The sequence below is a fragment of the Nyctibius grandis genome, chromosome 3 (assembly GCF_013368605.1).
Source record: "Nyctibius grandis isolate bNycGra1 chromosome 3, bNycGra1.pri, whole genome shotgun sequence".
In the NCBI taxonomy this organism is placed as follows: Eukaryota; Metazoa; Chordata; class Aves; order Nyctibiiformes; family Nyctibiidae; genus Nyctibius; species Nyctibius grandis.
In genome coordinates, this window is record NC_090660.1 from 37,762,179 (window position 1) to 37,777,034 (window position 14,856).

The 14,856-nt window shown below is 40.8% G+C and overlaps 1 protein-coding gene across 1 annotated transcript in view; it reads right to left on the reverse strand.

Moving 5' to 3' along the window:
* The window catches only part of EPB41L4B (erythrocyte membrane protein band 4.1 like 4B), a 186,699-nt gene that overhangs the window by 41,335 nt on the left and 130,508 nt on the right, over window positions 1-14,856 (reverse strand). The window contains exon 20 of the mRNA XM_068396115.1: window positions 7,425-7,492. Within this exon, the coding sequence (XP_068252216.1) occupies window positions 7,425-7,492 (68 nt within the window). The remainder of the gene's footprint in view (window positions 1-7,424; window positions 7,493-14,856) is intronic.

The following is a 14,856-nucleotide window of genomic DNA, read 5'->3' on the forward strand; positions in this document are numbered from 1 at the left end:
GCAGGCCACAGCTGTCTCTATCAAATTAAATTTCTAAATAAAAATCGCTTTATGTGCCTTTAAGTCCTGAGCAGCTGATAAGCAGCTGTACGATAAATTCCACTTACTACCACTCCAGAATCCTAGCTTTCCTTACAAAAAAGGAAAGTTTTGTTTCTTAAAAAAATGTTTTCTTGAGATATGATTCCGAAGAGTCCTAAGTCAATGTCACTGATAGAAAAAGTCAGTGCGCAGAGTACGTATTGTTGGACAAGCTAGAACAAACTCCCTGTGCACATACCTATATGCTGTCGGAAAGCTACTCTGACATTCACTGGAAGTGTATGTATCAAGATAGATACTGAGGTGTTACTTCCAGATTCAAAATGTGTACAGATTAGGTGAACATCAGTACGCTTTGTACTTTGCTCATATGGTCATAACCTGAGAGCACCTGCAGAGAGCCAAAGTTCTCTGAAAAAACTGGTTGAGATTCACACTGCACAAGGTACTTCAGCAGGATGTTAGCTCAGATACCAAGAGATAATAACTCAAATATTAATATAGTCTGTGCAGGTGAGAAAGGAATGGGGAAAGCACAAGATTGCAGACATTACTTTGAGTGACGCTCCTCCCTCGATGATACATAAAAGTTATATGTAAGAAGTATCTTTACTTTGGTCAGAAAAAGTGTAGGACATATTCACATAAATTGAAAGGCAGCCACACTCAAAGCCTAGCGTACATCAGATGCACAAGCCACAGTAGGGGCATCTCATTCTGACAATCTGTATGAGAAAAGCTTACTCTGCACTGGGCGTTCAGAAGAGTGCGCCTGTGAGTGCCTCTCCTGACTGATCTGTACCCTGTATAACTTGATATAACTTAACATTTTCCGCTCTTCTTTTCTGGTACGCAGCATCATCAGGCTCTGTGAGATAACATTTAATTTTACGTTACGTGTTGAGCAGCTCCTAATGTAATTAGTCTTAATGTAATACCGTAATTTGGTTTTGGATGGGAAGATTTACAAAGAAAATTAGAATAAATGAATTCACAAAGCACCAGCTGGTGCTTATACCTACTCCCACATAAGAAGAATATTGCTATTTGCAATCCCATGAAAGATGAGATAATTTGGATAACAAGGATCAACAAAGGGTAATGCAGCAGTTGGTCTAAACGGAAAGAAATCCGCAGACAAATCCTGAACCATGTGGGATGTAAAGCATGCCAAAGCTAGCAGCAATCCAAAAGCATGTTATAAGGGAAAATAAATATTGCAGTTCATAAATGTATCACATGGTGCACAACAGCAAGTGGCAACAGCGACAAGAACAGTAATAACTGACCAGCCAACTTGAGCGCTTCAGTTGAAGAGAGCTCTTCACTGACAACACTTGGGCACCTGCCTCAGAAATGCAGGAACTTGCATTTACACATTTGATCAGTATTTTGCAGAAGAGGCTGTATAATCTCCATCCTTGAAGGTTTTCAAAATTCAGCTAGACAAAGCCATGACCTAGTGTTGGTGACAGTCCTGCTTTGGGCAGGAGGCTGGACTAGATGACCTCCAGATGTCCCTTCCAACCAACAGTTCTATAATTCTATGATAAATGGCTAAAATTTCTCAGGAACAATGTCAATTATTATTTCAGTTTTTCAAAACATAACCTCAGAAGACTGTATCTAAGTATTTTAACATCTGGATAGTCTTGTGTGTGTACCAGTAAACAGATACTGACAAAACAAAGACTAACATTTAGCCAATGATGATGAAGGTGTTATTGTTGACATGTACCAGCTCTTGAAGACCTTCAGCCAGATCACCTGAATCAGACATGTATCATGTCTAAACTTTCCTGAGCTCCAAGTGACCATGAAGAAAAAAGTACATTATCAGCAAAGCCGATAAATGCCAGATAATTTTATCCGATAAATGCCAGATAAAAATTTGAAATAAAATTACAAATTTTATTTCAGTGGCTTAACAAACTTTCTTTAACTTTAGGCATTTTTGCTAACGTTTCCACTGTCTGACTTGTTCCAAGATGAAAGTTTGGCTTGGCAAACAGGCTATGCCTGAGAACAACCAGTATTTTGTCTGGTTCCAAAGTATTAGCAATTCCTGACACCTGTACTAATTTGGTCTAATTCTTCACAAACTGGAAATCCTGAAGCTGGTGCAGCAGAGTTATACCGTGGATTACATGCAGCCATATTTGAAGAAGAGAATAAAATAAGAAATGTGTAGATCTTTATGTTAAATATAGCCAAACTGTGTGTGAGAATCTGTGTGCATATGCATACACATACACACAGTATTGGCTAACCCAGGTCGTCATAGCCAGAGAGAAAACAGAGACTTCAAAGAGTTTTCAGGAGAGGTTCATGTATAGGCATTGTGGAAGTTGTACAGGTGGTGCTTATCTGACAAAGCTTTGGATAAGGAGAGGAATAATGGAAGGAATTCTCTTCATGGGGTTCTATGGTTAGGCATATTTATTACATTTAACAAACAAAGCAGGCTGGCAATTGGGTGGGAAATTTCTGGAAAGAAAGTTCAAGAGGTTATCCTTCTAGCAGCCCATCCCTTTACTAAGAAATGGGTGAGGTTTATAAAAAGGTGAAGAGGTCACTTTGTGCTTCACATTCACTTGGTATGCTGCAGGAGAGAAACCTCTGCATCCCTGATCGCTAGATGGGCAGGGCCTCTGACCAAGAGGAGAGTGTGACCAGAGATGATAACAAACTGGGTGACTATATTTTCATTTTTATGTTTCCTACAATCATTTATACTTCCTTCATTATACAAATGTTCTAGTAGACAGCTTGAACCCCGATCTCTCAAGACTAAAAGAATCAACTAAAAAAATCCCAGTTGGAGGCAGGTGATGAGAGCCTTACCAAAACTATACATAAGAACATGCAGTAATCTCAAACCTGAATTAAATTAGATGTCTAATCAGTGAATTCTCCCTGAACACTTCTCCCTCAACACTTCCATCTGGACACAGAGTCAGATACGTGAGTGTAAGGAAGTTTCCAACAAACAGGGAAAAACACCTCTGCACCTCTGTTACTTCCTCATAATCCCTTCTAGCCCATATGGCACCATAACAGGTCCTCCTCTTACAACACTAAAGAAGAAAATGTTCTGTTAGAAAGGCTTCTCTAGATCTAGTGGAAGATGAATTCCTCTTGTTGGTCATAAAAGGGACTGACATGATCATTGCCTCCTGAGCAATCTTGGGCCCTTCATCCCAAAAGAAGTACCATTAAAGACCACTGCAAAATGATCGGCATTGCAAATTCCAAACTAGAACAACGTTCACACAGACATGTTTTTACTATATGCCTTAACAAAGCATGCCTCACTATGCAAGGTGGTAACTGCAAACTAACTGTATCTCTTCTTGATTCAATACAGGCAGTATAAAAAGCAAAATAATGCAAATACATAACTAACACAATTTTCCAGGTATTTCTTCCATAAACCAACATTAATTTCTGCCTTGTCCAAAATGCTCATGCCCCAGCTATATAGCTGGGCTGCACTTCTCTGTACGTATTACTTGGATGTTGATGAAAATGTGTGTGCTTTCAAGTCTGTTACAACAGAGCTGTAATAAAGAAACGTCAAACTCTTCTCGGTAGGACTCCTGTGTCTTATCAAGATAACTCGTTGCTCTCCTATTTAACCTGCTTTTGAAATTCCACTCCTGTTAGTTGCTCTCATTTGACTTTGTTCAGCTGAGAGCTCTGTCATGTGCAGCCCGGATGGATCCAGCTGAGGTAACCATACAACTTCCTCTACTGCTACTGTCCAGATCTGCTGCTCTGCTAGGCGTTATCAGCAAAGCAGGAGGGTCAGCAAGGGGAATGTATGACTGTGTCCCAGTTCACAGTGCACTGTATCAGTCTTAACTGCAGAATAAGAAGAGTGCAAGCTAGGACACTGCAGCACATATTGGGTTACTGAGTCACCAGCTTTTTCCTCAATGAATGTGGGAACCAGCACCTGAAACAGTCTGGGAGGAAAAAAACAAAAATTTTTTGCAGAGAAGGGAAAGCTATAGAGACACACAGCACTGCTCTCCAAAAGCAGGGAGGAGAGAGGACTGTACTCTTCTGTGGTCCCACATCCTCCTGCAGCTTAATCTGATGTGTACAGGTTAGCTATTAACAGGAAGATCAGGAGACAACCTTGCATTTCCAGCCTGTGCACCAAATGACAGAGAAAATTTCACAAGGTTTCCCCTCCTGAAAGCTGACAAAATAGTGTGATTTCAGCTTCAGCTGTGTTTTTCTTTCCCCATATTTAAAATTACTTAGATATAGAAGGATCCACAGTTTGCCAACAGACACAAAAAACAGGTGAATAAACTGACTGATACATTATGACTTTGCATAAGCACAACATTATTCCAAGGCCATGCCCAACAAAATGACTGGAGACCTGCTTGTAGCGACAGCAGCTATACCACACATACATATGAGTAATTACTAGTTGAACCAGAACTAATTCTACAAAGAGCTATAGCAATTGTTAGCCAAATTGAGTCTGCTGTGGCAGATGCTAAAATAATTGCTCAGGGGGATTACAGGCCACATCCAAGCAGTTAATTCATTAGAAGCGTAATCTTCAGAGTGGCAATGAATGAGCAGACAAAATGGTAGCAAAGAGAGCACCGTTCTTTAATCAAACAAGCGCACTGCCCTCCTTCCTCACCTGCTAGTCCCCTATTTGTATGAACAATTCGTGCTTCAGTTAATGATCAAAACTGCACATGTTTGCTTACTAGCTAGCCTGAACAAATTTCCCAATGTCTTTGGTTAGGAAAAACCAGAGCATTTTGCTAGTGCATTGTACAGTCATCAGTAATCAAATACATGAAGTCACTGTCCCTGCTATAAATCCCTTGCATGAAAAGAGTGGAGTATTGTTAATTAGCTGTGACAGATACTGGTTTCAACTGGCAAGGTATTTCAGCAAACAAACATTCCTCATTCACATAGGTGTTGTCTACAGGAATGTTTGCATGGGTACTTGCAGGAATAAAAATTATATCCCACGGGGAGGGCTTTTTCACAAAGGATACTTGTGTGTTTCTCAACTAAAGAAGAGAAAAACTCTCAGGTGACTTGTCTGACCAATATGAACTAACTCTTGGCTCTACTCAGATGCAATTCCTAGCAGAGCAAAGGCTCATTTATGTCCATCCGAGTTCACAAAATACAGGTTATAGAGGATGTTATTGGCAAATAAGTCACATGCTGGCTGTCTGCAAGGGTGCATCTGTCCCTGCAGAAAGGGAAGCCACTTGAAGGAGAAAGAGAATTGGTTAGACACTGAATTTATTTTCCATTATTCTCTGAGTTTTGAATGGAAGCAGTTAAAATTGGTCTATCCCTGAGCATTGATTACTTGTATATTTGCACCCCCAGGACACAGACACAGAGCAATAAAACAATACCATTTCATTTGGCACAACTGACTGCAGAGGAAACAATGCTTGACATAAGCCAGATAAAACCAAATATTAGACAAACATACACCAGACTGCTGCATACCGAGAACTCCAAAGTGGCTTTTATGAGTTTATAAGCTTGGATGTGTGCAAAAGAAAACAGTAAAATTAGCTTTGCAGCCAGGTTGCCATCCTTATTCATGCTGAATAGTACTTCACATGACAAAGCACACAACTCACTCACAGCTCAGCATGATGAAGGAGGAGATAATCTATTACAAAATGTCAAATAGAAAGGTTTTTCTACAGATGTTATGCAGAAGTTCAGCAAAGGTGAGTAAGGAAAACAAATCTTTAGGCACATTTCAAATCACACAAGGCTTTACAAACCAGGTCCTCCTGAACTGCTTCTGGAAGTGACAGTAACCCAACAAAGGGTGATGTGGCAAAAACAGTACATGAAACCCATTTCTATTAAACAAAGAAATAGGTCACTGTGTAACCTATGTGATGAATTTTCTCAGTGGTCCTAAGAGAGTTTTGCAGAGGTCTAAAAAGGGCAATGGCACAGCAGAAAAGTGGGTGATTCCAAGTATCAAGTAGACTTTGCAACCCCTTGGACAAACAAATGGGAAAATCATGGCCTGCCAGGCTAGATGTTACAGCTCTGCAGGTTGTCCTGAGATGAGAGATATGTGGGGAACTGGGAATCACAGCTGTACTGCAGGCAAGCCAGGGACTGCCACGGAAAGCAATAGCATTGCCTCTCCTGTCTCCTCCCGCCTCAGCAGCACCAACCACCCTCACCGTTCTTCTCTAGGTAGCTGCTTTCACTAAGTAAACGTAGAAGCTCTGCTAGTCCAATCTGATCAGAAAGGAATTTTTGAATGAAACGTTTTTTGAAGACTGTTGCTGATTTATCACCTTATAGGAAACATACACATATGAAAAAAGGGTTGACAAATTTTCACAACTATAACTGGTTTTTTTTTTTTGAGTTCAGAATGATTTAATTTGTCAAACATAACTCATTACCCCCCTAATCCAGCCTTTTCTATAAGATGCTTAAATATCTGCTTTCAGTTGCAAGAGTCACCACCAGAAAGTTATAAAATAAAATCATGAGATGACTAGTACTCTAGTACATATGTATATTACATATACATAAACTTATATATAGCATATACACTAGCATAATTAGCTGATTAACAGCCAGTGTGATTGCCATGGTTTAAAGTCTTTTTTTTTTTTTCATCAAACTCTCCTCTCAGATTTGGACACTAAAGATATCCAAAGTGATGGCACTACCATACATACAGAGGCAGGCAATTTCCAAATACCCATGTCGTAACTTCCTCTCTAATCACCTGCTGAAAGACAGCATACTGTGCCATTCAAATAATGCTTACAATTAATACACCTCTTCAAAATGGTCACCTCAGAAAAGGAAGACTACTGCTCACTATGAACAGAATAAAAGTACAATCCAAAGTAGTCACTACTGCCTGCAAATCAGCCATTTTTCTGAAGGCTGTGTACCAAATGTCTTTTTTTCTGCAAAAAAAATCTTGCGCAAATCAGAAAAACACAAACACAAGGATATTCCAGTTTGGACCCTAGCACGTTTCTGATACAAAAGTTATATAAAAATAAGTCAGTTTTCATAAGTTTTTCTAAGTTTGTCACTAGACCTGATTTTTTCACCTTGAGCTTTTATCAGTTGTCTAAGTACATACACTCAGTCTGATTTTTAAAGTTGAGCTTTTATTAATTCTTCAACTGTATCTGATATATATGTATAAAATAAGCATGCTTCTGACAGACACCTTGTCCTCAGGTCATTGGTGAACTTTACACAGCAACTTGGAGATGGGCAAATTGACCTGTAACACCAGTTTGAGATAATGTTCAGAAAATGCATCACTATATCATGTATTTATTTGATATTTTCCCTACAGACAAGAGGCAACAGACCTTACATTAGGGTCCTGCAGGCTGGAGGTCTTACTGGGATTTACAAAAGAGGTCTCTTCTTTCACAGCCTGTTAAAAGAAGGAGCCAAAGTTTAATACAACATCCATACGCTTATGATAATACATCTGTTTATTGAAAAAATATTCCTGTAAGCACCCCAGAAAACCGCAATACCCAGAATGCCTACTCTGCCCAGATTTAAAAGGCACCATAATTTTTTTTTTCCATCTCCTACAGCTGAGATTCACTGTGATGAGCTACAATGTACAATGTGCAAAGCCATAGTGTTAGGAAGAAATTGTATAGAGATAAAGCGGGAGAAAGAAAGGAACACTGAAGTTTATGGATCCTCTAGAAAGCATTTGAGGAGAAATAATAAAAATCAACATAGGCAAACACACTGTAGTTGAGTCGGTCTTTTAATTGGAGTAGAATAAATATTTATGTAGTCTAATCAAAATAATGATGCCAACTTTTCATTCAGTCTTTGAAAAATTAATTGAAAAATGGGATCCTCTACATATAATCACACTGTACATGCAATTCACAGAAAATCTCACCCACTACTTCTCTCTGCTAAATTACAGAGTCCTGTCTCTCACATACCATTTGTCTATAGAGTTGGAAATACTAGTATTGCAAAATGACTTACATGAAAATTGCTTGATTACTGAGGAAGCGCCCAGTTTGGGCAGGTGCTGGTAGATTACACTCTTCAACTGAGATGCAGGGTTCCACAATCCATGTGTAAATGTCAGTGTCAGTGCAACACTGTACCCTTCTACAGAAAATACTGGCTGAAGACACAAGAGTATCTCCAAATCAGTAATGGACTTGGCAGGCTCTGACATTTCCATTCTGCTAAATGGATAGAAGTGAACTGATACGGGCCTACGACAGAGTGATTTTTCAGTGTTCAACATCTGAACCATAATAATTTGAGGCCATCAGTCCAGATCAAATTGAATTAAATGTGTCAGTCTCATCCTCTTCAAAAAGGATGAGACAGATTCCTTCAAATCCATCAAATCCAAATCAAAGGATTTTACAGGCATGTAAAAATATTGTACATTTGACATGAGACCTTCCATTCAAGACAAATTTATACATTCTATTTGAGAGTACTCATAAGAAAAAGAAGCAAAATGAAAGCTGAGTTTCTTCTATACCTTAGCAATGTACTACAAAATATCAGTAGGGATGCTCAGTGCTTGGGGAAATTGCCCAAGTTGTGATGGTTTTAGGTTCATTTCCCCCTTGTGCCAGAGAGAACAAAACCCCCATTGCTGCTTCCCAGGTCTTTATTTACCAGAGCATCAGCCATGGTGGGAAGAGACTGTTCCAGCTTGTACACACAATTAAATGCATGGGCAATTAAACTGGAACCACTTGGAGCCTGGCAGAAAGTGAACTCTGTCCTGAGCCTACTCCAGTCCAGGCAAGTACCTGAGGTGACAGGTTAGGGAGCATTTTGAGATAAGTCCCTCCGTAACCCTTCCTGATAGAGTTGCTGCACCTTGTATATTGATACCAAAACCATCATCAGCAGAGAGGGGACCCTCTGAACCTCATCAGCAGGTTTGTCCCTCCCCTAGAGAGCTGGTCTACACAGAGGAACCTAGTTTACAGCTTGTTTACTCAGAGAACAGGATCAGCAATAGGTACTGGAGAAGTTCCACCCCAGCATAGTGCTTTTATGTATTTGGGTTTAATCTCCCTCAGCCAGAGGTTTCCTCAGTCTTGGGCAAATGCTCTAAACATTAAGGAATCAGATAAAAGTGGGACATAATCACACCATCACCACCATTGTAACTCAGCCACCAAATGTTTTGCAGCTAAGGTTTTCAGTGAATTAGCATCACACCATGAATAATTTCAGGATCAGGAGTGCAATTTGTAAATTTTAACAAATTCATAACTTTAAGAAATTTAGCTCAGCTCCAGAAAACTTTTTTTTTAACTGGTCTTCTCAGAGCTTTGTCTAGCATAATGTTCATTCAAAATCTAGTGCTTTCTTGAAAGGAAAGAAAATGTTTTTTTAAGGAATTGAGAGAAAGCATTGAAAATCATTCTTTGTTGGCATAGATGAACACTGAAGTAGTATTTCTTTGTTCTACAGAAATTATAATGCTTTTTATAAAGCTTTTGTGTTTCTGAAAGCTGTAAACATGAATCCAGCTGTCAGAAACTTAATACACAGTCTCTTCTTCCATGCTGATGTCTTAACAACATTTTATTAAGCCTGACAAGCTAGCTGCTTATCGTGTGTCAAACTGGCTACTTTCTAGAACTATAAATTTTACTTTATTCCAATTTTCACAAAATTAATTGAGCTGTATTTTCAGATGCACTTGAACACAACAATAGAAAAGAGAATACAGAGATCAAGGATGCAAAGCAGGGGCTGTGACCAGGAATTAAATGATTAAAATTCCACCTACTTAAACACTATAAGCCATGGACCTCATTAGCCCGTTGAGAGGGCTTCACTGTATTAGTCCCTAATAGCTGACCCTTGGTTTCTCCTCAGCTCTGTGACTACATTACCACTCTCTTGCCTTCTCTGCACTGGAAGGCTAAGCCTGTGTGTCAGGAAGTGGTGTATTCCTAAACGGCATGATCAGCATCTTGAGGAACTTCTTTTGGTATTAATTTTCTCTGTTATTACTCATGCTTTAGAGAACAGAACAGACTCCTGTACCCACAAGGAAGTACTGCAGACCAGTGAGCAAGTAATCCCACTCTAAACTGGAGGGAGAGAGGGAGCATGTAAAGAAATGGAGAGGCCTGAGCAGCCTCAGGTGATGCAGGGATGCACACTGGATGCCACAGGTATGCATTGGCAGGTACATATTAATAAGGATGGGCTAATTCTCCTCACCATACGCCTCTCCTCCATGCCTATGGATGAACAGACACAGGAAAATGTTATACCCACAAACATTTCTGCAAAGGGCTTCAACCATCAGGAACTGTACCGCCCTTGCTTCACCTGGCTTGTTGGGTTTTGGTTTGTTTGTTCATTTTCAGGAGGAGGTCAGTAAGTCATCAGGTGACAGCATGTTTCTTTTATTTTTCCTCCTAACTTGGCAAATCACATTCACTAACCACACAAGGACTTCCTCAGCCTTACTGAAAAGATGTGAATGTAAAACGAGGGTTATAGTTGTACACAACTCTCACAATATAATTCCGAGATGGTTTGCTTTCATTTGAAAACAAGTGCATGTGCTAGGGCCAGGATTTGGGTTTCCACTGCAGGATGCCCTCCATCAGTGGAACAAACAAGGGAGTTTAGCCAAGACTAGCAGGAGGTACCTGCTGGGGAGCATATATGGAGGGTCGGGCAGAGGCTCTCGCACCCACAGAAAACCCATCACTGAGCTGTGTATGAAGGACAGAGGCAGCAGCATGGAGCTGCTCAGAACTTAACTAAGGCAGATTTTCCCTTCACCCAGAGGCTGCTGCTCTGAGAGGGAGAGGTTTCAGTGTACAGCAGACCTGGAAACTTCATTTATACAGAAGCAGATTCATTTAACAATTACCCAATGAGAAACAAGCTAGCTCTTCTGGCTACCAGACTGCAAACCAAACAAAATTAAAGGTCAATCCATATAATCCATCCACAAAATGCCATTCTCTTTTCTTATCTGCACTGGGCCCAGAGAAAAAGAAAAATTATTAAAGTTCCAATTTCAAATGCCATTAACTTTCTCGATGGTGTTAGAAACAAAGGTAAACTATTACTTTATCATACTAGAGACAAGAAACATGCCTGGACAGGAATGTCATTGTACAGGCTCTCTTCATAGATGATTGCTAAGAAATACTAGTTTCACCAAAAGATGAAAAGAGGAGGAAAGCATCTAAGTAATACCAAATTTTGCCCACTGCTGCTGTCCTGGAAGCCAGGTCCTTTGGAGCCTTAGAGAGATTTGGAGCCTTAGAGAGACAAAGTTATGTACCAGGGATGCCACATCAGACCCTGCTGAGCTTTCCAGCAGAGGTGGGAATGCTTTCTGTCCTGTATGAATTCATAAGCCCCACTGGCTGCATTTGCCTAGTGAACAACAGTCCTTCTATTTTCTTCTGAAGGAAGAGTTAGCCCCAGGATGATAGGGAAAAGGAGCTTGAAATGTGAACTGGTTGCACTGGGCATGTACCAAGTGGGAGAACACAGGAAAGACACAACTTTGGCTGCAGACTTCTGTGCTTCTGCACAGACGACTAATTCTGTCAGGGACTATGGGCTGGTGAGCCTGAAGTGGGGCACTGGGCAAGGTAGGCTGTGTTCTTCAAACTTCAAGGAAGCACCTTGGGGAGCTAGTGCCCTCTGTGCCTCTTCTCCATTACAAGGGGCATCGTTGTGGCTCTCACCCCATCTGATCCACAACAGGCATATCTTGAATCAGCAAGAAAGACTGCATGAAGAATATGATCACTGCAGCCAAGGCGAGGCGGGGGGTGTCAAGTTCTCATCTGAGAAAGACAAGGGTCTGGAAGGCCATATGAAACACGTGATGTCTCTTATTTAGCAATTTCACAAAGTTCCTAGTTACAGAAAGGAAGAAGATCAACACAGCTTTCACACGGTTGGAGATGTTCAAAGGTAAGGAAGTGATGGCTCTCACTGCAGCAGCCTGGAAATAATTCTCTATCTTGGCTCTTTCTGGGTCTGTAATGATGCTAAGGAGGCCTGAAGTATACCAGTTTTTTCAGCTCTTCATCAACATTTTTGTCATTTGTCAGCCACACCTATTGTTGGCTGATCTCATTAGATAATACAGGCTAAGCAACACGTCATCAGGAAGGACGCCCTGCCAAGGTAAACCTATCTTGGTGATTTAATATGTCAAACATATCCTTTCAGGCAGAAAAGCATCATGGTTAGGTCTCTTGGGAACAGACTACTCTGTTTTTCTCCCTCTGAACAGGGCCTGGCACCATGTGTCTGCTGGGCTATGGCGGGGCTCCTACATATCACCGCAATTAACAGTACTTGTCTCATCATGTACTAGCACTTACAGACGTGCCAGCTAGGAGACATAGCAGACATATCCACAATGTGTCGCCAGTCTTGTGACACCACTGCCACATTTGTCTTCAGTATCCCAGGGAATAAATTAAAGATTTCCCTTTTCCCACATTCTGTTTATCTACATCCTCCCTCCCCTTCTGTACTTCAGCAAGGCTGCCACATCATTTCCTCAGCATCTTCCCTGACTTTGAGGTATCATTGCTGACACACTTCTAATGAACTGCCATGTATCATGTATTGATCACCTTGGCCCACACACATTCAGAATCTTGTATTTTTATATCCTGAGACCCTTCATTTCCTGTAGCCTTGCTTTTAAAGTTGAGCAAACCTGTTTCCCCATAGCAACTGAACACAGAGGATTTGAAGCAGAGCCATTTTTAAATTCCATTGTTATGAGCAATTATAACTGATGCGATGTTGTGCTCGCTGCTGTTTGAGTCGAGAGTCCTAGTGCAGTTGCTCCTTTTTACTTAGGCTGAAATTCGCCAGTGAATTTATTGCTCATCCAAGTGGGTGACTAACAGCAACAGCTTTAGCAAAGCATCGTGTACATAAGGAGCTGTGCAAGCTTCCCCCACAGCCTGAACACCTCAGCTGTGACCTGTTATACTCACGTAATTCCAGTTCTGATCTCTGTGCTAAGACTGTCAAATTGTGCAGTAGCTCTGTGCTGTGAATAAGGACGGGGGGAGGGAGGGAGGAAAGGAGAGGGAAGCAAACAGCATCTAATTCATGATGGAAAGAGGTTAAAATGTTGGAAAAGCTGATCCTTTCAAGGTACTTAAGTCAACATCTAGTGAAAGCTAAGAACTCCTCTGGGGATCCAGAAGGATTTGTTTAAGTCTTATTATAAGAAAGATCGCATAAGATTATAAATCCTCAAGTGTCTTCCCCTCACCTACTCTGTTTTCATTCATGACCTGATTAGGGTTTGAATCCAGATCCCCTTAAGTGAATAAAGCTCCAAAGACCCAGCTCACATAAAGACAGCGATTTTTTTCTAGAAATACATGGCAAAAACATGCGGACTTTGAAGCTGACAAGTCCTTACACTCGAATCTTTCCTTAAAGGAGACAGTACAATGAAAAAGGCAAAGAATCATCAAAAATGTAGCTAAGACTAGCACTGTAAGTCACCTCACTTATGCACCCTTTCTACCATAAATAATGTATAGATCCCAGTCTCATTTACATTTGCAGCCATGGCTTGCATCTATGTAGAGAGCAGAGGCTGCAGGATGACACCTGTACTGGTGCATGTCCTAAGACATTTTCTGTACCACAGTCCCGTCCTTTCCTCGAGGCAACTCTAGACAGCACAAGAAACCTGCACTTACTCACATATTTGCAATACTTAAAGCAAAATGACATGATCATCGGTCTGTACCTGTTTCTAGGACAGGGAGGAAAAAGAGAGAGATGGCTATCGACACTGGCCTAAAAATTTACATGTGTATAAGCTTGTGAAGAAAGTTAGTGTGTGAAAAGGCCTAGAGGGTTGAACATCCCTTTGTTCAGCATAAATGTCCCTTTGTCTACTGAGAATCAAGGCAGGGGAATCAATTGCTCAAGAACCCAAACTTGGCTGATAGAAGATACCCACGTCAGCCAAGAGTTTCCCTTGGGGTTGATAAAACAGAAGCAAATGGGATTTTGTATGCTCTTTGTAAATAACTCCACACCTCCGAATTACCTTTTCCCACCACTTTTTTTCTTAACATACAATCCATAATGCTCAGTGAGGAACAGCTCAGTGGTAATGTCACCTCTGTTTGTCTTCCACAAACTGCACTGCAAAAATGTATCTTAAAAATGGGCTTGGCCTTCCCTTGTCTGCAGAGAAAGATGCAAATAATGCAAAAGTTAGCTGCAGTAGGTATCTACGAGAAACAGGGTCTCAGTTCCTTCCTTGTGCTAACCTGCTAGACTTAGATCAAGCCAGGGATTTAGGAAAGCTTGGGTAACAGGTGGAAGATACAAACACCGCTCATAGAAGACAAACTACCACAACACAACACACACTGCCCGCCAATAGAAAAAGCCCTGCTGAGATAGCTGTATATTTGCTCAGGAGCCTGTGCTTAATTCTAAGGATAATTAGGATTTGCCTGGAGCCAAAGTGGATATAAATAGCAACTGAAATCTGCTAGCATCTTTCCCCCATCAGTTGGGCCGTGAACTGTTTGGCAAAAGGGACTCTCTGTGATACTAACAAGTCGTCTGATCAATCACAGCATATCAGCACTGACTCATGCAAGCTGCAAAGGGATTTTAAATGCCAGGGAGAGCTGATCTTTTGTATCCTGGCAGCTACTCACTGCTGCTCTATACTGCTCTCTCTCAAATGAAGAGTCTGGAATAAATGTAAAAAAAGGAAGAAAAATAAAGAAA